This window comes from Megascapheus bottae, chromosome 1 (assembly GCF_031878675.1).
Source record: "Megascapheus bottae isolate mThoBot1 chromosome 1, mThoBot2.hap1, whole genome shotgun sequence".
In the NCBI taxonomy this organism is placed as follows: domain Eukaryota; kingdom Metazoa; phylum Chordata; class Mammalia; order Rodentia; family Geomyidae; genus Megascapheus; species Megascapheus bottae.
The window spans coordinates 16,972,441-16,993,701 of NC_143509.1; the positions used below are offsets into that span (position 1 = coordinate 16,972,441).

Sequence of the window (21,261 nt, forward strand, 5' to 3'; positions counted from 1 at the left end):
TGTTTGTTTGTGTATTTGTTTGTTTTTTGTCCTTAAACTCAGGGCCTGAGCACTGTCTTTGGGCTTTCTCAAGGCAGGAACTCTTTCACTTGAACCACAGTACCACTTATGGCTTTTTTCTACGTATATGGTACTGAGGAATTGAACATTCCTCTCTTGAAACATCTTTATTATAGGTTTCTTTGGTTGGAGTGGTACTGTGTGACTGCTGGATTCTTTTCCTTGTGGTGTATGATACTATGCAGTTTTTTTGTGGATCAGTAGTAATAAATGATTTTGTAGAGGGGCTAGAGATTTGAGGCAGCAGTTTAACTTTAGGCCAATATTTGTGGGCTACTTACTTTCTCTGTTGCTGTGACAAATACCTGACTAATATGACTTCACATGGGGGATTAGTTTATTTTGGCTTACCTTTGGAGATTATAGTTTATCACTGTGGAACACCACAGGAGAGCATAATGTCAACATGGCAGCCAGAAAGCAGAGAAAGGAAGCACCTGCACTGGGTATCGTTCTCCTCTCGCTCCTTGAGTCCATCCATATTTCCAGCCTATGGGATGATGCCAGTCATACTCAGGCAGTGTTCTTCCCAACTCCTTACTAGTCAGTCACCTGTGGAATTTCCCTCCCAGACATGTCCAGAGTTATGCTTTCTCATTTTCCTAGAAGCTTCAACCCAATCACGCTGGCCATCAAGATGTACCATCACAGGCTCTCCTCAGGTCCTCGAGGTGATTTACTTTCTGAAGAGGCCCACGTCTCTAGCATTCTCTTTCCTAGTTTTGTTTTACTACCAAACTACCAGTGGATACGTCCTTTCCATAGTGTACTTATTCCATTAAGTGTAAGTCCCTTTAAAGAATGTCCTCTCTTGTATTATGGTTTTAATTGAGTTTTAGTACAGGATGAAATTTAGGTTCCTATATTAACATTGTCATCTTAGAATGGAACCCATGTTTTATTCAATGAGAATTTTTATTTTATTTAGATTCAACTACAGTTTTACTCTGTGGTAAATGTTACCTTTATTTGTAGGGTTCAACTTAAGAGACTACTTGAAGCATGGATGCTATTTTCTTGAAAGACAAAATATTAAGGTATTTGTTTGGATTATATGGGTTTAGAACTTATTAGCCAATTAAGAAACTTGACAGATTGGTTTTTGAGGGCAGTAATTCATTTTATGTAGAGGTGTTATGGTGATTCTTCTTATTTGGTAGATATTGAAAGCATTTATCTGTATAATAAGACATCTTGCTGTCTATTTATTGCTTATATATTGTGTGTTCTAGAGTGCCACATTTTTTATCAAAGGGTTCTTTGCTTATAATACATTTCCATATTGGCTTTGGCACTCTAGAGACTTCTAGAGTGATTTATCAGAAAGATATTTATTTATGGTACCTGGGGAAAATACCTTCACTTTTAGTATAGTTTCTTTGACCTTTTTTTCCTTTGTTTGTTTGGTTAGGGTAGGAACTTTGTTATCGTAACCTCTTATTCTTTATAGAGACACTAAACTTGTAAGGAAAGGTGTAAATAAAGCAGATGGGGCTGTCATTTGGGTAAGACAGGGATCTTGCTCAAAACTATAATGTAATGAAGTAATACCTGTTCTTGTCTTTTTCAACACCTTTTAATAATTTTTACAGAATGAAAAGTGAAATAAGGAAAGTAAGGCAGAGTAGCTTATATTACATTTTAATCTTGACATCATTGGTGTCTTAACTGATAAGTCAGCTTTTGCTATCATAATGCATTGAACAACACCAGCAACATTTATAGACTTGTAGAATGGTAGAGTTGCATATATAATGACTTAGTGTAAATAACGAGCAAGATAGTTGTGGAACCTAATACACAGGTGAATAATAATAATAATAATAATAAGTGAGGTAGTTTGGAAAACAGTAGGCATGTGTTTTCTCCAGTCGAATCTTCATTTTAGGGAAAACCATGAAGTATCATAGTTGACCGTTGAGTTGCCTTCATTAATTGGGTAAGCTTGAAGTAGAGATTGGTACTAAATGGTGCTAAGGAGACAGTTGAGTAGTAACTGTCAGAAGCCTTTGCTGCAGCTGTCGTAAGAGAATGATCATTATCTGCTTTCTCTGGGACAGTGACAATTTAGCCTGTGCTCTTACAAAGTAGTCCCACTTAGTTCCCACAGAAACCCCTACTTACTCTCAAAGGGGTGAAAAGTTGGATGCTATGTGCTGTGGTCTTCCTGATAACGGCAACCCACTGCAAAGCCTGCTGAGGCTGTGGAGAGGTGAACCGTGCTGGCGAGGCCTTCCTGTGGAGCAGTATCATTGTATACCTTTGAAATGTGAGCAACCCTTATGTCAAACTAAAGATGTTTTAAAGGTTTGTCAAAATCAAAATTCTGTCCTTTATTGGATTACCTGTGATAAAAGAATGTATATTATGCAATTTTGATTCATAATTATTACTGCTATATAGCCTAAACTTTTTCCTCCCAGGAACTTGTCAGTTGGCTCACAAGTTATTAACCACTAATGTCTAATTTTCATGGTAAAGTTATCCTTAATACTATTTTGCATACAAGCAAAAGATGCTCAGAAGGAATAATTCATTCAAATGTAGTCTTGTTTGAATAATTTTTTTTCAATCTAGAAGTGGTTGTAAAAGGGAATTACATTTATGTTTAGAGTGCTTCTTGATCACAGTCATCCCTTTCTTTGATCAGTCCCTCCCTCCTCTTTGTACCAGTCCCACTCCCCTCCAGGCACAGTAAGTTTTCTGCTTGCTTTTATGAAAAATCCTTTTTTGTTTAACTTAACCCTCAGGGTAGTTTGGAGTATATTACTAGTTATATTTGACGTTAAAAAAATTGTAGCTACTCTGGAGGCTGAGATCTAAAGATCATGGCTCAAAGTCAGCCCAGACACCAGAGTACGTTTGCAGTTAACCAGTAGAAAACCACCGGAAGTAGGGCTGTGGCTCAAGGGGTAGGGCGGTAGACTAGAGCTGAAGAGCTCAGGGACAGTGCCCAGGCCTAGAGGCCAAGCACCACAACCGACCAAAAAAACCCCAAAAAACAAAGAAGAAGCTTTGCAGCTTCTCTATGGCTCGAGGTGAGCAATTCTTCACATGCCTATTGGCCATTTTTACTTCAAAATGTATCTCCTTCATTCATTGAGGAGGTGGTTGTAAGTCGTATATTCTGCCAGTTTGTTGCTTTAATGATGTTGCTATTCCGTTCCTCCTTTGCTCAATTTAGTTTTCTTTCTTGTGAGGTTTATTCTTTTCTGATCTAACCTGTTTTGGATTGTCTTCACCGATGCTTAAGATTCCTTCAAATATCTTTTGGTGGTACTAATTTAGTGGTCATGACCAATAAATTCTTTTAGCATTAATTTATTACAGAAATGCTTTGCTGGATTCACTCATCTAGGATTATAGTTTTCAGTGCATGGGTATGTCCTCCCATATGTTGAGAAATCTGCTATTTCGGTGGTCTTCTCATTTTCTTTTACAGCTTTAAGTATTGTTTGTTACTGTTATGCATTGTTAGTGGTTCAGCTGATATTGCTCAGTGTTCTAGAGGCCCTTGCTTATCTGGAGCACAGTCTTCCTTATTAAAGTTGGGCAGGCTTTTTGCTATTATTTAATATAAACCTGTACTTTTAGTTTAATGCATATCTTTTTTCCTTCTTCTGTATATGAAATTCACAGGTTTGGTCTTTTGATGATGTTCTAAAGGAATTGCATGTTTTCTTTTGGGCCAGTCATGGGGCATGAACTCTGGGCCTGGGTGCTGTTCCTGAGCTCTTTAGCACATGGCTACCGCTCTATCCCTTGAGCCACGGTGCTACTTCCAGTTTTTTAGTGATTAATTGGAGATAAAAGTCTCACCAACTGCCTGGGCTGGCTTTGAATGACATTCTTCAGATCTCAGCCTTCTGAGTAGCTAGGATTACATGCGTGAGCCACTGTTCCCAGCTGGAGTTGCACATTTTATTCCATTTTCTTAATAGTTTTTCAATGTCTGTGGTCTAGTTGATATCATCTACTCACCTTCCTCTGTTCTGTTAGCTAGGCTTCAGTTATTGGGCTCTTCATTTGGGTCATTTTAATTTGAATTTTTTCAATATTTCTATATCCTCATTGAATTTTTCTTTTGCATTCTTCATGGTCTTTATACACACAGTTTCTGTTCTCTTTGCACTTACTTTGTACTCTTTATTTACTCAGCTGCTTATACATCCCTTAATTTAATTTCATTTCCTTGTAACTGTTTCTTCTTTTCAACTCCTTGTGTGAAATTTATGTCTCCTCACTGTCACTGAAGTCCTGTAGTTGGAGTTGTTGGCATATTCCATGGCTTTTCACACATTTTGTGTCTCTTCACTGGGATTTATGTATCTGTGGTCAAAATTTAGTTGGAAGTTTCAATCTCCCATGTTGTTTTAGTTGGGAATTTCTTAAAAATTAATGAAGAAGAGGCAGTGACTGGGTTGTCATATGTTTTCTGGCTATTAGACTTGGGGGGATGTGTTGCTCAGTGTTCAAACATTCCATTTCAATGCTCTTCTCCACTCAGACTGTGGAAGCTTGGCTGCAGAACCACAGCCTTGAGGTTATGGCAGTCCTGGTGAAGGCCAGTTGCTGCTACTGGAGGTTTATTATGAGATGATTGCAGCAGCTATGAGGTATCTTTGTGCCCCTGCCACCCTTAGTTAACCATAATGTGGTCATCAGAGGTGATGGGGTGGGACAACACTAGTAAACAGTTGATGAGTTTGCAAGTCAGGAAAGGTGGCAGCCATGCTACCCATGAGACCAGTGTGAAGTGAGGTAAGTAGAAGAGATGTAAGTAATGTTGTGTTGCGGGAAGGGGAAAGAGAGATGAAGACAATTACATCAGTATCTGTGTGCACACATGCAAACCACCAGTGCTGTTCCAGCCATCTAGTTCCATGCTAGCAAGGAAGGATTATGGGTGGGGAAACTGAGATAGAAGAAAATGTGAGTGAGGGAACAATTTTAATTGTCAGTAGTTGGAGAGAATGGAAGGGAAAGGCAACAAGGAAGAGTAGAAAGGCTGGGAACACCAGCTGTGCCATGCTCTCTTCCCCACTGAAGGGGGCCTGTTGCCTCAGTTGTCTGGATCAGGAGTGGCTATTGTCAGCCCTCAACTTTCTCAGGGGCTCTTCCTCTTTTTCTAGTTGGGAGCTATTATCTAGTCTGTGTACCAGGTCAGCGTTGCCATCTCTGCACCTCAGGTGGTTGTTGAGGTCCGTTTACTTCTTATTTAGGTTGATTCTCAGGTCATTTTTTTTGAGACTTGCAAATGGAGTTGATTTCCTGATTTCAGCCTTGATCTTATCATTGTTGGTGTATAGAAACAGTACTGATTTTTTTTTTTTTAACCAGACCTGGGCTTGAGCTCAGGGCCTGATCACTGTGTCCTTGGACTTTCTCAAGGCTAGAGTGGTACTTTCTCAAGGCTAGAGTTGTACTGAGGAATCAAACTCAGGTCTTTGTGCATGCTAGGCAAGTACTGTACCACTAGGCCAAGCTCCTGGCCAAACAGTACTGATTTTTGTGAATTGATTTTCTACCTTGCTACTTTGCCAAACTTTTATCAGCTCTACATGTTTAGAGATAAAGTCTCCAGAGCCCTTTATATGTAGAATCATACCATCTGAAAACAGGGATGGTTTTACTTATACTTTCCGTTTTCGAATCTTTTTTATATCCTTTCTTTTGGCTTATTGTTCTGCCTAGGAAGTCTACTGCTATCTTGAACATGGGTAGAGCAAGTAGACACCCTTTTTTCAGATTTAAGAGGAAATGGCTGTAGGCTTGTCATAAACAGGCTTTATTATGTTGAGGAATGTTCCCTCTGTTCCTATCTTCTTTAGAGCTTTTGTCATGAAAGGACATTCTGCATCTATTGGGATGATCCTGAAAGTCTATTGTGTCCCAATTAGTATGGCCGTCATCAAGAACACAAAGTGACACGGATGTGAGCAAAAAGAATCAGTATTACGCTGTCGATGTGAACGAAGGGCAAACTGGAGGTTTCTGAAGAAACTAAATGTAAAAGTACCTGTGATGTAGCAGGTCCACTTTGGGACATTTAGCAAAAAGATTCCATATCAGGGGCTGGGGATGTGGCCTAGTGATAGAGTGCTTGCATAGCATACATGAAGCCCTGGATTTGATTCCGCATAAACAGAAGTGATGCTGTGGCTCAAGTGGTGGAGTACTTGCCTTGAGCAAAAGAAGCTCAGTCCCTGAGTTCAAGCCCCAAGACTGGGGGGAAAAAGATTATAGATCAGGACATAGTATAGCCACTGGCTATACTGCTGCACGGTTTACTGTAGTCAAGATATGGAAACATCCTGAATGCCTTCAGTGGACAAAAGGATCAAGAAAATATGGTATATTACCCAGTGGAATTTTACTTAGCTATTAGAAAGAGTGACATTGTGTCATTTGCAAAGAAATGGATAGTTCTGGAAAAAATTATGTTAAGTGAAGTAGATTAGGCCCAGAGAGACAAAGAACACATGTTTTCTCTCATATGTTGAACTTAAAACTAATTTGTAAATGTACAAGAAAGCACATATGGAGTTGTATACAAATATACACAGATCTTTTACCCAAATATGGTGTAAGGGAGAATTCAGATTGTATAGTTCCTTAGAAAACTTACAGGTGAATACCAGAAAACTGGCACTGGAAAGTGGGGAGTTATAGAGAGGGAAGTAGATGAATGAATAGGGGATGTGGGGTGAATATGTAGTCATATTAAATACTAAATATTAATTAAACACACAATCAGTTAAATACATCGATAAATAAGATATAATTGATTAAATTCTAAATATTAATTGAACACATAAATATTAAATACAGGTCCTAGGAAATTAAGAAAATTGAGGGGGTTGTTGGGGCTAAGGTTGGGAGGGAGGGGAAGAATGATGAAAAGGATAATATTGATCAAGATGCATTGCACTTATAATTGAGTGATGACTCATTAGTATAACAATTTAAAGATATAAAAATAAACTTTGAGAAGGTCTTGACAGTTTATACTTATAATTATCCATTGTATTTGATCATTTAAGAATGTTTGGTTCATTAATAATTAAATGTACACATTGATTTCATTAGAACTACTTATTTCATTAATTTATGTTTAGCTCATCTTTTTTTGTTTTCTTATGCTTCATTTTAAGCCTTCTTTTGGAAAATGAGTATTTTTAGCTTTTTATTTATCCTCATTTTGTTTAAATAGTTGTTCCTTTACTCTTAGGGTACCTAGGTTATTGTTGTACCACTTCATATGAAAGGTTGAAACCCTACTAGTGTACTCATGTGTCCTGTACTTCGGAGAACTTCTGGATGCCTGAAACCTGGCAAAACACTGCAAGTTTTACTTTTAAGTACATGTATATATTTTAAACGAAGGGAAGTTATCATAGTTTATACTTAGCTACATATTTTGATTTTCCTATGGTCTTTCCTTACTGAAAATGCAAGTTTGAATCTCTCTTATTTCACTCCACTACGACCTAAATTGTTTAATATAATTTCGGTCTACTCTTGTTAACTCCTTTGTTTCTACACTAAGGTGCTGAGGCTTGAACTCCAGGTCGGGGCACTGTACTTGAGCTTTTGTGCTCAGGGCTAGTACGCTAGTACTCTTATCACTTGAGCCACAGCTCTACTTCTGTGTTTTTGTGGTTAATTGGAGAGAAGAATCTTTCTCATTCCCTCCTCCCTCCCTGCCTCCCTCCCCTCCCCTCCCTAGGCCGGCTTTGAACCGCAATCCTGAGATCTCATCCTCCTGAGTGGCTAGCATTCTAGGACTGAGCCAGTGGTCTCCAACATGATTGATTTTATTTTTTCTTTAATTTTATCTAAGAAAGATAATGCTTAAATTTTAAAATTTTTATTTTTTGTTGTTTTCTACAAGGCTTAAACCAGGGCCTTGCATGACTAACATCCCTCACCTCATTCTTCTTCTTTTTTTTATTTATGTTTTTCTTTTGTCAGTCATAGGGCATGAACTCGGGGCCTGGGCGCTGTCCTTGAGCTCTTATCCTGCAAATCTGGCACTTACCACTTTCTGTTTTCTTGGCTGACTTTTATCCAGGATCCTCAGATCTCAGCCTGTTTAGGATTACAGCTGCTTAGCTGGCTAGGTCCAGCTTCCAGCCCATTGTCTTTGCTAAATGTGAATTTTTTCGGTTGGTTTTATTTTACTTCATCATGTTAAGATTTTCTTCCAAGCTCTTTTGATCTCTCCTGTTTATGATTAGCCAGCAACAATTTATTTAATCAATCCTTTATTTGTAATGTATTATTTTTGCCAATTCATTTTTTATTTTGAGCATACATGAATTGTGCAAGGGGGATTTCATTGTGACATTTCCCTGCATGTGTTCCTGTATTCCAACTGTTGACTCTGTGACGCTCGCCCTTCCACTTCTCTACTTCCTCCTACAATTTTAGGAGGTTCATCGTTCCATTTTTATACTTGCTTCTCTGATACTTTCATGATTTTTTTCCCTCCTTTCATTTGATCAGTTTGGCCTTGGCATTCCTATTCATGGTCTTCTTCCTATTTATCTTCTTTGGAGCTTCTAGAATCTGTAACATGGTTTTACAGTAAATTTGTAAGATGTTTGGCCACAAGGTAAATTGTGTTCTGCACATACTTTATCTTCGCTACCTCTGGGAATAAGTACACAGGCTAGACTCCAGTCCCTGAATCCCTGAGGGACTTCTTACAAGAGTCCTTTTTCCTCTTCAGTAAACACCCGAAATTGAGTCCTCAGATTCAATAGTGATATTTAAAAAATACGTATTTTTATTTTCTTCAGGTACAAAGGAGTTGCCTTTCAGCAGAATAGTTTATGAACACAGTGCCTCTTCATCAGGGTCACCCGTTTTAACATTTTCACCTACCCCTTCCACTCCATCCCTTCCCTCACTTTTCTTAATTTTTTTTTGCCATGGAACGTAACAATTTATGTATTCAGTGCTTCTTGAACTTTGTCCATCCTTGAATATCTCCACTTGCCTTCTACCCACCTCTTCCTTTATTTTTTCAGTTCTGCAGCAAAGACAACACATTCTTGCCTGTATTCTGTTCTTCTCTTCCTTATTCTACTCCTTGCCACTCCACCCCCACCCCCTGGCAAGTACCCATTTCCTAGTACTCTTTTGTTAGGCCTTGACTTAATCTTCCTAAAGAATTTTACTAGTTGCATTTTCCGTAGATTCTATTTTGCTTAAGTTAGTTCATTTATAACTGCTTGTATATGACCCAGTGTGTTTATTTCTGGGTTTATAGGCAGAGTCTAGTTCCCACTGAGAGAAACCATGGAATCTGTGTTTCTCTGGACCTAGCTTACTTCACTTAACATAATTCTTTCCAAGTCTTTCCATTTCCAAAGTACATTATAATTCTTTCTGATGAGTGATTAGTATTTCATTATGTATATTCGCCACTTTTCTTTTTGCCAGTTCTGGGCCTTGAACTCAGGGCCTGGGCACTGTCCTTGGGCTTTCTCAAGGCTAGAGCTCTACCTGCCACTTGAGCCACAGCATCATTTCTGTTGTTTTTTTTTTTTTTTCAGTGTATGAGGTACCAAGGAATCGAATCCAGGTCTTCATGCATGCTAGGCCAGCACTCTACCACTAGGCTAGACTCCCGGTCCATTCACCACATTTTCTTGATCTGTTCATCCATTGAGGGAGGGCATCTGGGCTGATCCCATATCTTAGCTGTTGTAAATAGTGATGCATGATTTTGGAGGTGGCTTTTAGTGTATCCTTGTTTGTGCTGTACTGGAAAAATATCCCAGAACTACCTCATGGGGTAGTTCTATGTTTAATTTTTGGGGGAACCTCCATATTTGCTTTCCAGAGTGGTTGAACAAGTTTACATTCCCACCAACAGCATAGTAGAGTTCCCATTTATCCACATCTACACCTGCATTTGTTATTGTTAGTTTTCTTGATAATGGTAGTTTTTTTTGTTGTTGTTGTTTGTTGTTATTGTTGATAGGTGATTACCATGAAGTCCACACTAGCCTCAAACTTGCCTTTTTTTTTTTTTTCTTTGTCATGGGGCCTGAACTCTGGGCCTAAGCGCTGTCCCTGAGCTTAAGGCTAGTGCTTTACCACTTGAGTCACAGGGGCACTTCCTGTTTTCTGGTGGTTGAGATAAGAGGCTTGTGTACTTTCCTGCTTTGAATAATGGTCTTCTGAAATAGCTAGAATTACAGGTGTGAGCCACTGGCTCCTGGCGTGGTTCATTATTTTCAGATACTGATTCCTCTAGCACCAAAAATCTGCTTTGAATTTCATTCATCATAATAGTAAAGTTTTATATTGATTTTCAGTCACAGAATTTTTTTATTTTCTAGTTTTTGTTTTGTGGGTCATGGGGCCTGGATGGAGTCTCTGAGCTCTTCAGCTCCAGGCTACCACCCTACCCCTGGGTCTGGTGCTGTCCCTGAGCTCTTTAGCTCAAGGCTACCACCCTACCCTTGAGCCAAGCCCCACTTCTCCTTTTCTGGAGGTTAATTGGAGATAAGAGTCTCTGGTACTTTTGTGCCTGGGCTGGCCTTGAACCTTGAACCTCAGATCTCATTCTCCTTAGTAGCTAGGATTACAGGCATGAGCCACCTTGCCCTGCTATTTTCTAGTTTTTGTTGCAGTGTTTAGCTTTATTTTCATTGAAAGTATACTTATATTTACTGCTTTTAAATCCTTATCTGCTATTTCTGACCTCTGCCTCATTTCCATGCACTTTTTTTCATCGTATTTTTTTAAGATGAAGTACATTTTACCTATTGTTTTATACATCTAGTAATTTTGATATTTTATCTTGGACATTGTGAATATCTGTTATTTTCCTCTGAATAATATAGTTGCAATTTGTGATAGCGAGAAATTATTTCTAAGTTGCAAAGATTTTGTGGGTTCAAAGTCAGCTTTGGTTCCAGAGTGAGACCCAGTCTTTTTAAATAAAAAAGTCTTTTTAAATAAAAAAATAGCCATGAGACAGTGGCTCACACCCATAATCCTAGTTCCTTAGTAGGCTGAGATCTGAGCAGTTCCTTTCAGAGTCAGCCCAGGTAGACAAATCTGAGAGAGCCTATTTCCAGTTAACCAACTAAAACTTAGAATTGGAGGCATAACTTAGTAGTAGAGCTGTAGGCATAAATGAAAAAGCCAAGTAAGTGTATGAGGCCCTGGTTCAAGCCTTAGCACACTCCCCATTCCCACACATTATGTGTACACGAGGACATATGACATTTTGGTTTCATGCTTTTATTTTCAGTTGTTTGGAGTCTGTCTTCTATATGTTAAGTTAAAATTCGGCCTCTGATTTTTAATTGGTGCATATTAATTTATAACAGTGCTTTATTGTGCTATTTCCATTAATATGTGTAATAAACTTCTAACATAATCACCTTCTTTATTATTCTTTCTTATCACCATTTTTTCTTTCTTACAATTTTTTTTTTTTTGGCCAGTCCTAGGGCTTAAACTCAAGTCCTAAGTGCTGTCCCTGAGCTTCTCTGGGTTCCAGGCTTACGCTCTACCATTTGAACCACAGTGCCACTTCTGGCTTTTTCTGAATAGTTTGTTGGAAGTAAGAATTTCATGGACTTTCCTGCCTGGGGTGGCTTTGAACTGCAATCCTTAAAATCTCAGCCTTCTGAGTAGCTAGGATTACAGGCATGAGCTATTGTTGTCCAGCATTCTTTATTTTAACTGCTATATTATGCTATTTTGGTACAGGCATATACTATACTTAGATCATACTCATCTCCCTATTACCTTCTTGCCCTATTTTGAGTTCTTTCATAAACAGTTGTACATTGCACATTTACATTCATCTGTATATATGTTATACACATACAGACACACCACATGTGCACACACACACATATATATACATACATATATGTATATATATATATATATATATATATATATATATATACTTGGTCTTTTCTCAGTTTGGCTTAGTTTTAGATGGCTTAGATGTTAACAGTTCTGACTTTAATGAAATAGTTTTGTTCTTTATAACAGAATAATAAATCTGTATAAATCTCATTTTCTTTATCAAGTAATGGCCACCTGGACTGATTCTGAAGTATATAATTCAATAAATATGGGGGTACCAGATGTTAGGGTCCAGTCCCCCAATATTAGGGTCTGTGATCAAAGGAATGAGTCTGACACAAAAGCAGAAGTTTAACAAGAGTTTTATTCTGTGCCTAGCATTGGGAATCATACTGACTGGTCAGGGCTGTCTCTAAGATGTGAGTGAGATAGGGACCCCCCTAATCTTACTTTTATAGGCCACAAGCCATGTGGTTGGGCTTGGCCATATACAGGTGGCTAATGGAATCTCAACACAGTTGAGTGATGGCTGGGGCAACCACTGACTCCTTTGCTATTTGGGTTGACCTATCACCTGGTCAGGCTTCTGGTGCACTGCTCTGATGACAGTGGAAAGGGGAAGGAGCTTCCTGGCAGGCAACGGGTGGGGAAGGAACTCTGGTAACTCCACCTGGTTGAACTGCTCTTGTAATCTGAGTTCTGTTATCAGGGAATTTACAGCCCCTGGCTTGAGTCAAGTACTTCTTTGTCATGAAGATGGGAAATGCCTATAGGGGATGGAAGAGGGGTTTCAAAGGGGTCTCTATTTTAGGGGAAATCAAGAAAGGGGTCCCTTCATCAGACTTTGGTGCATTTAGCCAGAGATTTGATTTAGAGACATTTTGGGGGGAATGCTCCTTTGACCTCAATTAGAGGACTGTCCTGTGACTTGTTAAGATTGCACTTGTTCTGTTGCTTTGGAGCTCAAAAAGGCTGTTGGTTTTCCGTTTAAGGTGTAGCTGTTCTATATAGTACATACTTGGGCTAACTCAGAAAATGACAACTTTCTTGTTACAGTTTCCTTCTTCCAGGTGTTAGACTTCTATAAAATCTTTGTGGTTTTGGTCTCTTTCCATGCCTTCCTGTACTTGTTTGGAGTTGCTATCCTGAAAAGTGTCAGCCTAATAGTTTTCTTGTTAGCACTGTAACCAGGAGGTGACATCATAACTTCTTAGCATGTATGTATCCTACCCAATAATAGGATACAGTGAATGATTATATTGAAGCGGTTAGAAATTTAAAAACAGGGTGGATAAGAAAGCAGACGTTATAGGGCTAGAGAAAGCTCTCTCTTTACTGATTGCAATAAATGGTATTGATTGGTTATGTTATGTGAGAAGATTTGAATAATTAAGACTGAATTTGAACCTTAAAGATTTCTACATGAAGCCCGAGCACCAGTGGCTCACGCCTATAATCCTAGTTACTTAGGAGGTTGAGATCTGAAGATCACAGTTCAAAGCCAACACAAGCACTAAAGGCCCTGAGACTCTTGTCTCCAGGTAATCACTAGAAAACCAGAAAGTGGCACTTGTGGCTCAAAGTGGTGGAATGCTAGCCTTGAGCTGAAGAGAAGGGCCTGGGTCCTAAGTCCAAGCTCCATGACAGACCCCCCCCCCCAAAAAAAAATAAGATACTTCTACTTGTTGTGAATATATCTAGGCTTGTGGGCTTCTTGAACCCAGAAGTTCAAGACCAACCCAAGCAGTACAATGACACGTTCTTAAAAACAAACAAAACAAAATAGCAAACCCTTCTGCTTGTAGACACCTTTGATTGAACCTTAATTTCTTGGAAAGTTGTCAGCATGTATCTTCTCAAATATGATTTTAATTGAAAATACTCAATCATAAAGAATCATATTCATGTACTTACTTTGCATTTGTACACCTGGTTTCTGAGTCTATAACTAAAACTAAGTATTTCCTTCAAATAAATGAATATTTGTTTCTTAACATAAAAAACACATACTAACTCCATTTAATAAAATTCCTTTCCTATAGGTCCAGGTCAAGAGCTCGTCCCCGTTCCCATAGTCGAAGCAGTGAACGGTCCAGTCATAGAAGGACTCGAAGTCGATCCCGGGACAGAGACCGCCGCAAAGGCAGAGACAAAGAGAAGAGGGAAAAGGAGAAGGAAAAAGCCAAGGACAAGGAACTGCACAGCATCAAACGTGGGTAAGCTGAAGCCAATCCAATGCAGTGATGACTGCAAAGTCCATAGCAATATTCAAAGTGTATTTTCTTTCTGTGCTCACAGCCTTGTGGCTAAATTGCTTTAGCAAGGAAAATACTCTCTTTTTACTCATGATTTAAATCACCAGTCAGGGAATTTTGATTTATAACAGTTACTGACTAATGCTCTAATTTGTATATATCCCTATTAAATTCATGGGCTACTTCAATGCAATACTTTTGGATTTAAAAAGGGGACTAGGTCATAAGAGGTTTTTCCTCATGAGTGGGTTCATGTTTTCATGGGGGGAGTGGGTTTGTTGTTTATTGTATGAGTGGATTTCTTTTAGAAGAAAATGTACTTGCTTTCCCCCACCCAATTCCCTTTTTCCATGTGATAACAAAGAGGGCCCTCATGAGATGCTGGTTCTCGGTCTTAGACTGCAAGCCTCCAGAACTCATTATTCCTAGGACTGTGGTTTTTCTGTGTCAACACACATCTACTGAACATTTACTGTAATTCTTTCTGCTTCATTTGAATGATTAGTATTCCTTAGGTGTGTAAGTGAGCAGCATTCCTAAGTATGGCTTCTTCTATGACCTGCCACCCAGAAATACTTTCACTTTTACTATTTCCTTACTGGCCTTCCAGAATTTGAATCTGTTCTAAGAATTAAATGCAGGATTTCTGGAATTCTTTTCTCTCACATTTGAATTTACATTTATACATTTCTTTCTTTCTTTCTTTTCTTTTTTTTGGTAAGTCATGGGGCTTGAACTCTACCTGGGCACTGTCCCTGAGCTTTTCAGCTCAAGGCTACCGCCCTACCCTTGAGCCAAGCCCCACATCCAGTTTTCTGGATGTAGAGTCTCAGGTCCTTTTGTGCCTGGGCTGGCTGTGAACCTTGATCCTCAGATCTCAGCCTCCTGAGTAGCTAGGATTACAGATGTGAGCCACCATGACCAGCTTAGTTTATACATTTCTTCCTCTTCTGTTCGTTAAGTGTAATTTTATTGTTATTATTAAAGTATACAGAGTGTTGACATTTTATAAGTCAGGTCATGAGTATATTTCTCTTTTGGACAATGTCACCCTTACCTTTGCCTTCTCCCATTTCTCCCTTTTGTCTTCACTCACAGGTTGCATAGTTCATTTTCCACATGGTGTTTACTGAATGACCACAGTTGTTGACCCTTCTTCTTCTCTTTCTTTCAGTATCCCCTTCATCCCACCCTCCCTCCAAAAAAAGACAAAACCACAAAAGTGAAAACAAATAAGCAACAATAAAACCCACAGTTCTATTTCCTGGAACTTGTTTCAATAAGTAGTATTTTAAATGTTAAGAGGAATTATGCCTTTGGGTTTCTCCTCTAAGAGTAATCTCCTTTCATCTGATTGTGTGTGAATGCCTAGAGTCCCGTATAATTTATTATGTTCAGTTGAATTTTGGATCTAGCTTCCACATATGAGAGAAAACTTGAGCCAATCCGTCTCTCTGAGCTTGGCTTACCTCATTTACCATAATTTGTTCTAGGTCCATCCATTTCTCTGCAAATGGCAATATTCTTTCTAAAGGATGAGTAAGATTCTTTTATGTATAAGTACCCACATTTTTTGACACACTCATCTATTGAAGGGCACCTGGCCTATTTCCATATTTTGACTATTGTGTATAGTGTGTCAGTAAGCATGAATGTGCAGGTGTCTTTATGGCATCTTGCCTTGTAATGTTCTGGGTAGATGCCCAAGAATTATATTCTGAGGCACAGCATTTTTTTTTTTTTGTCTTGCCTGAGGTCTTGAACTCAAGGCTACAGCCCTACCCCAGGGCCTGGGCGTTGTCCCTGAGCTCTTCAGCTCTAGGCTACCACCCTACCCCAGGAGCCACAGCCCCACTTCCCCTTTTCTAGTGATTAATTGGAGATAAGAGTCTCAAGGTCTTTAGTGCTTGGGCTGGCTTTGAACCTCAATCCTCAGATCTCAGCCTCCTGAGTAGCTAGGATTACAGGTGTGAGCCACCATGCCTGGCTACATCATTTCCCCCCCCATAACTTTCAAAACCTTTATACTTCAAGGAGAGTCAATAAATAGGTTACGGATATATTCTTCTGCAAAATAGGGATAACATTAAAAAAAATCATAAATTTGGGCTAGGAACATGGCTTATTGGTAGCATGCTTTCCTCGCATGCGTGTGGCCCTGGGTTTGATTCCTTGGTACCACATAAACAAAATAAATAAAATTAATTTAAAAAGACTATAAATTTTAGAGTAGTATGTATAAGACTATAACTGTGGACGACATAGAATTCATACTTCATAGATACATATTAGTTGTAGCTTTAACTTTGGCGCTATTTCAGTCTCTTCAAGTGTAGTTTCATGTACTAAATTTCTGTAGGTAGATAAGTTGATTTCTCCCTCTTTCTTAACTTAGTGTTTGGCAGAAGATGTTGGGAGTGATTTAGGAAAGCTGGACTCTGAGATTTGACAGCAGTTACATACTTATAAAGGCTGTCATATTTTTCCTTACCTCTTACTTCTTCATGCAGCAGGAAGTCATTTATGCTAATTTCCCCTTATTTGCATATAGGTTATGAGCTCTGTGGTGCAGAGCATGCTTAGAACTCCTTTCAAGTGTCTGTTTGGATCAAAGTAGGACTGTGTGATAGCTGTTGTCTGACACCAAGCTGTGTGGTGTTGTTTTCATTAAACATTTATCATACTTCCAATGTGACAGCAGGCAACTTTGTGCCAGGAGAACATGTTTTCATGCAAAATTTATTGAAAAAGATGAGACTTTGTAAAGAGATCTTGTTGCCTTTCACTAGTGGCGGAGGGTAAATGTTTGGTTCGAAAGCAGTGTACCCTGAACACGTGTCGCTGTGGAATGTGAGATACTATCAATTTTGTTAAGCAGGTAAACAAACACATCTTTCCTACATTTAAAATGAAAGATTTTACAATTTTTCCATGAGTTGATTATCATAACTGTGGCCCATTATAGTTTTTGGCTATAGTTATGGAGGAAATTCACTACCAGTTTCCAGTGTGTTGCTTTAAGTATTTGTCACTTGGTATTAATTTGACTCAACAGAAATAACTTAATTCAACACAAAAGAATAGTAGCCAATGCAGTCAAGTCCTCATCTTCCTCTTACTCATTGTAACAGTGCATGTTAATTATTAGAGTTTTTCCCAATTGAACTTGATTTGAATTATGCTTTAGTTTTTAGTGCCATGAATAGAAGGTGAATTCTTTCTTTTGTTGATTGCCTGACTGTGATGAGTCTTTGAAAGAGAGAAGATATCTTTTTTCTTCATTCCTCATGAGGGTAAGGAATTAGAGATGTGTTAAGAGGATGGATGTTCCAGCATGTGTCCTCAGGTACACTGTAGAGTAAGTTGCCGCACCTCCTGCCAGAAGTATTAGAGGAGTCACTTTGTATGGAGGCCCTGAATTTTGGGAGAATACTCCTTTATAGCATGCTCTAAGGAGCCACAGAAACGTCAAATACTGACTCAACCTGCTGGTGCTATTTAAGGGTATTTTGTTCAAAAGACAAAATCATGACTCATACAAATATACATGAACATAGGCCAAAGACACTACGTAACAGAATTCCTAGTAAGAGCCAGGTACATGCTATAAATAGGTTGAAGAATTGAAAAAGCGGACACTGGTAAGCCACTAGGAATCTGGACATCACTGCATAGAGTTGAAATCAGTTTCTTCTTCCTGGGAGAAGGAGGGAAATCCATTACACCACCATTGGACAAAATTCATTTGCATACTTAGGGAAAGGAATTCTTTGATTATTATCAGTTATCTGTAATTCTTGGAGCTTTAAAATACTTGAGAGGAGAAAAGGTAGCTTAGACAAGACATCTCAAAGTTTTCAATTTTTTCCCTAGTAAGGCATGTTCTCTGTGCGCGCGCTCTCTCTCTCTCTCTCTCTCTCTCTCTCTCTCTCTCTCTCTCTCTCTCTCTCTCTCTCTCTCTCTCTCTCTCTCTCTCCTCTCTCTCTCTCTCTCTCTCCCCCCCCTCTCTCTCTCCCTCCCTCCCTCCCACATTCCCTCCCTCTCTCCCTCTCTCCCTCCCTCTCTCTTCCCCCCCTCTCTCCCTCTCCCTCCCTCTCTCTTCCCCCCTCCTCTCCCTCTCCCTCCCTGTCTCTCCCTCTCCCTCCCTGTCTCTCCCTCTCCCTCTCCCTCTCCCTCTCCCTCTCCCTCTCCCTCTCCCTCTCTCTCTCTCTCCCTCTCCCTCTCTCCCTCTCCCTCCCTGTCTCTCCCTCTCTCCCTGTCTCTCCCTCTCCCTCCCTGTCTCTCCCTCCCTGTCTCTCCCTCTCCCTCTCTGTCTCCTCCTCTCTCCCTCTCCCTCTCCCTCTCTGTCTCTCCTTCTCTCCTTCTCCCTCTCTCCCTCTCTGCCCCCTCCTCTCCCTTTCCCTTTCTCCCCCCTCTCTCTCTCTGCCTCCTCCTCTCCCTTTCTCCCTTTCCTTCTTTTCACATTTCTTATCAGTTATCTGTAATTCTTGGAGCTTTAAAATACTTAAAAGGAGAAAAGGTAGCCTAGACCAGACATCTCAAATTGTTTCAAGTTTTTTCCTGATAAGGCAAGTTCTTTGTGTGCACTCTCTCCCTCCCTCTCCCCCTCCCCCTCCCCCTCCCTCTTCCCTCTCTTTGCCCACTCTCTCCCCCTCCCTCTTCCTCTTTCTTCTCCCTTTCCTTCTCCCTCTCTCTTTCTCTCCCACTCTCCCTTTTTCCCTCTCTCCCTCCCCCTCTCTCTCCTCTTCCTCTCTCCCTCTCTCTGCCCCCTTATTCTCCCTCCCCCTTTCTCCCTTTCCTTTCCACATTTCTCCACTCTTCCACCATCCCTTCCTTTGGTCTTCTCTTCCACTTATTTATTTAGACTGGGTCTCACTATGTGGCTTTACTGACCTTGAACTCACCATCCTCCTGCCTCAGCCTTGAGTGCTAGGATTATGGGCATATTCTACCATGCCAAGATCTGAGTTATATTCTTTGACTACTGTTTATTCTTCCCTTTTATCAGGAGATAGTAATTAAAACCTGTGAATACTAACTGTTGTGTAGGAAGACAAGTGCTGTGTGGTAGGATCAGCTCTTGGGGCTGTTTCTGGAGAGCAACCCTACAGTCAGCTCCTTATCTCTATCTGATCTGAATAGGGAATTTTGTAATTTTATGGTACAAATTACTTTGCTTATTAAAATCAATATCACATTTATTCAGATCATACTAAGTACACAGATATTTATGAAATGAATAATAAGTGATTGTTTTAGAAGCTGTTTCTAGATAGTTTCACTTTCAAACATTTTAAAGTGGTGCAGTTGAATTTTTGGTATTAGAAAGATAGTCACATTTTTGGTATTATTCATGCCTAGTTTAAAATGTGTGTACACATGTACTTTTTCTTTGTCTTATATAGCTTGGACTGCCTTTCTGTCTTTATGCTATCAATCAAGTTATAATTCATAAGTTACACAATTTGGTATCAGTTACTTGGAAAATTGAGTGCCACTTGTAGGGTCCATATATTTTTAATTTTTTTTTTTTTGCTAGTCCTGGCAAAAAAATTCAGGGCCTGGGCACTGTCCTTGAGCACTTTTGCTCAAGGCTAGCAATCTGCCACTTCAACCATAGCACCATGTCTGTCTTTTTTTGTGCATATGGTACCGAGGAATTGAACCCAGGGCTTTGTGTATGCTAGGCACTTGGCCACATTCCTGGCTCTGGGATCCATATTTTAAATAGTGATCAAACTTCTAGTCCTCTTTGGTCACTCTTCATGCCTAACTTATTTCTGGATCTCTACTGCCTTGATTTTGGATATGGTTACAGGACAGACTGTCAGACTGGAATGTGCTACTATTCTATAAACGTTAACTCAAGGCCTTAGCATTTACCTTCACTTAGGTTATATACGGCTCTGTAAGCAGAAAAGTCTGCACTGTTGATAGAAAAAATATAGAAGGAAAAATGTGGAGTGCCAGCCAGGTCTTTTCTTACTAAATTAGCAAGTAGGTCCCTAAAAGCTAGTATGTTGCGTACAAATTGCTCATTAGAGTTCTAATTTACAATTCACTATAAAGCAGATACTTGAGTATCCCATATAGGAACAGTGTTAGGCCAGTTTATTCTGTATTTTAAAAAGTTATAATTCACTCAGGTCTCATATGCTTTCTTCCTAGTTTAGAAAATGGAACAGATTGGATAAATCATGGTTGACATGTCAGATAAATCTTGGTCAGTGCAAATAGAAAGTCAGAAATTTTAACTTCTTTGATTAGGCAGAAAAGATTGCACATAGATACCTACATGATGATTTAGTTTTACATTGTAATGTGATATTCTAGGATTGTTTGTAAATGGCTACTATAAGTATTGTTAATCCTCTATTGAGAAAAATGGCATAGCCTGACCCTAGGAATAACACATACTTCTTTAGATAGGTGTAAGCATGAGACAGGCATTTTTACTAATACAGATAAAGGTGCTCATTCTCACTTACTATGTGGTAAGGGCTGTTATCTTAGATTTAAGGGCAATGAAGGTATAAAAGAAAAATTTCACATTACCATTGGTGTTCATGCTTTCCGTGTAGGGCTAAAGCTGTGATTCTTAGGTTCTGAGAGTGGATGTCACTACAGGGAGGTAGGCATGACTTTTTGCTAAAGAGGGGGCCTTGTGGGAATAAACAAAGTCCCTGCTGAGCACTAGCCCATATGTGATGACCACTGACAGAGCAGACAGCGATAGGGAAGGACAAGAACGAGTGTCGTGCCCTTGCAGGTTTCCTGCAGCAGATAGCAGCTTGTGACAGGCTACGTAAAAGTACATCATGAAAATCAGCTTGACTGACATGTAGCTTTAAAGAAAGGTAAGAAAGGACATTGCATATTGGAAAAAAATGGAACGGTATTACATCCTGAGAAAATTGTGCACTTGAGTAAATCAAATGTGAAATTATTACTACAGGTAAATTGAATATACTCAGCAAGAATGACAAAAGACAGAGGTAAAGAAAACCTTTCCATTATTTAAAGCAGTCTACACAAGGAGTAGTTCTTTGGTGTAAATAAATAAATATATATATAGTTGCTTCATTGGTTAGTACATAGA

General features: G+C 39.3%; 1 protein-coding gene across 1 annotated transcript in view; it reads left to right on the forward strand.

Moving 5' to 3' along the window:
* The window catches only part of Rsrc1 (arginine and serine rich coiled-coil 1), a 249,324-nt gene that overhangs the window by 62,623 nt on the left and 165,440 nt on the right, over window positions 1-21,261 (forward strand). The window contains exon 5 of the mRNA XM_090328487.1: window positions 13,950-14,123. Within this exon, the coding sequence (XP_090184613.1) occupies window positions 13,950-14,123 (174 nt within the window). The remainder of the gene's footprint in view (window positions 1-13,949; window positions 14,124-21,261) is intronic.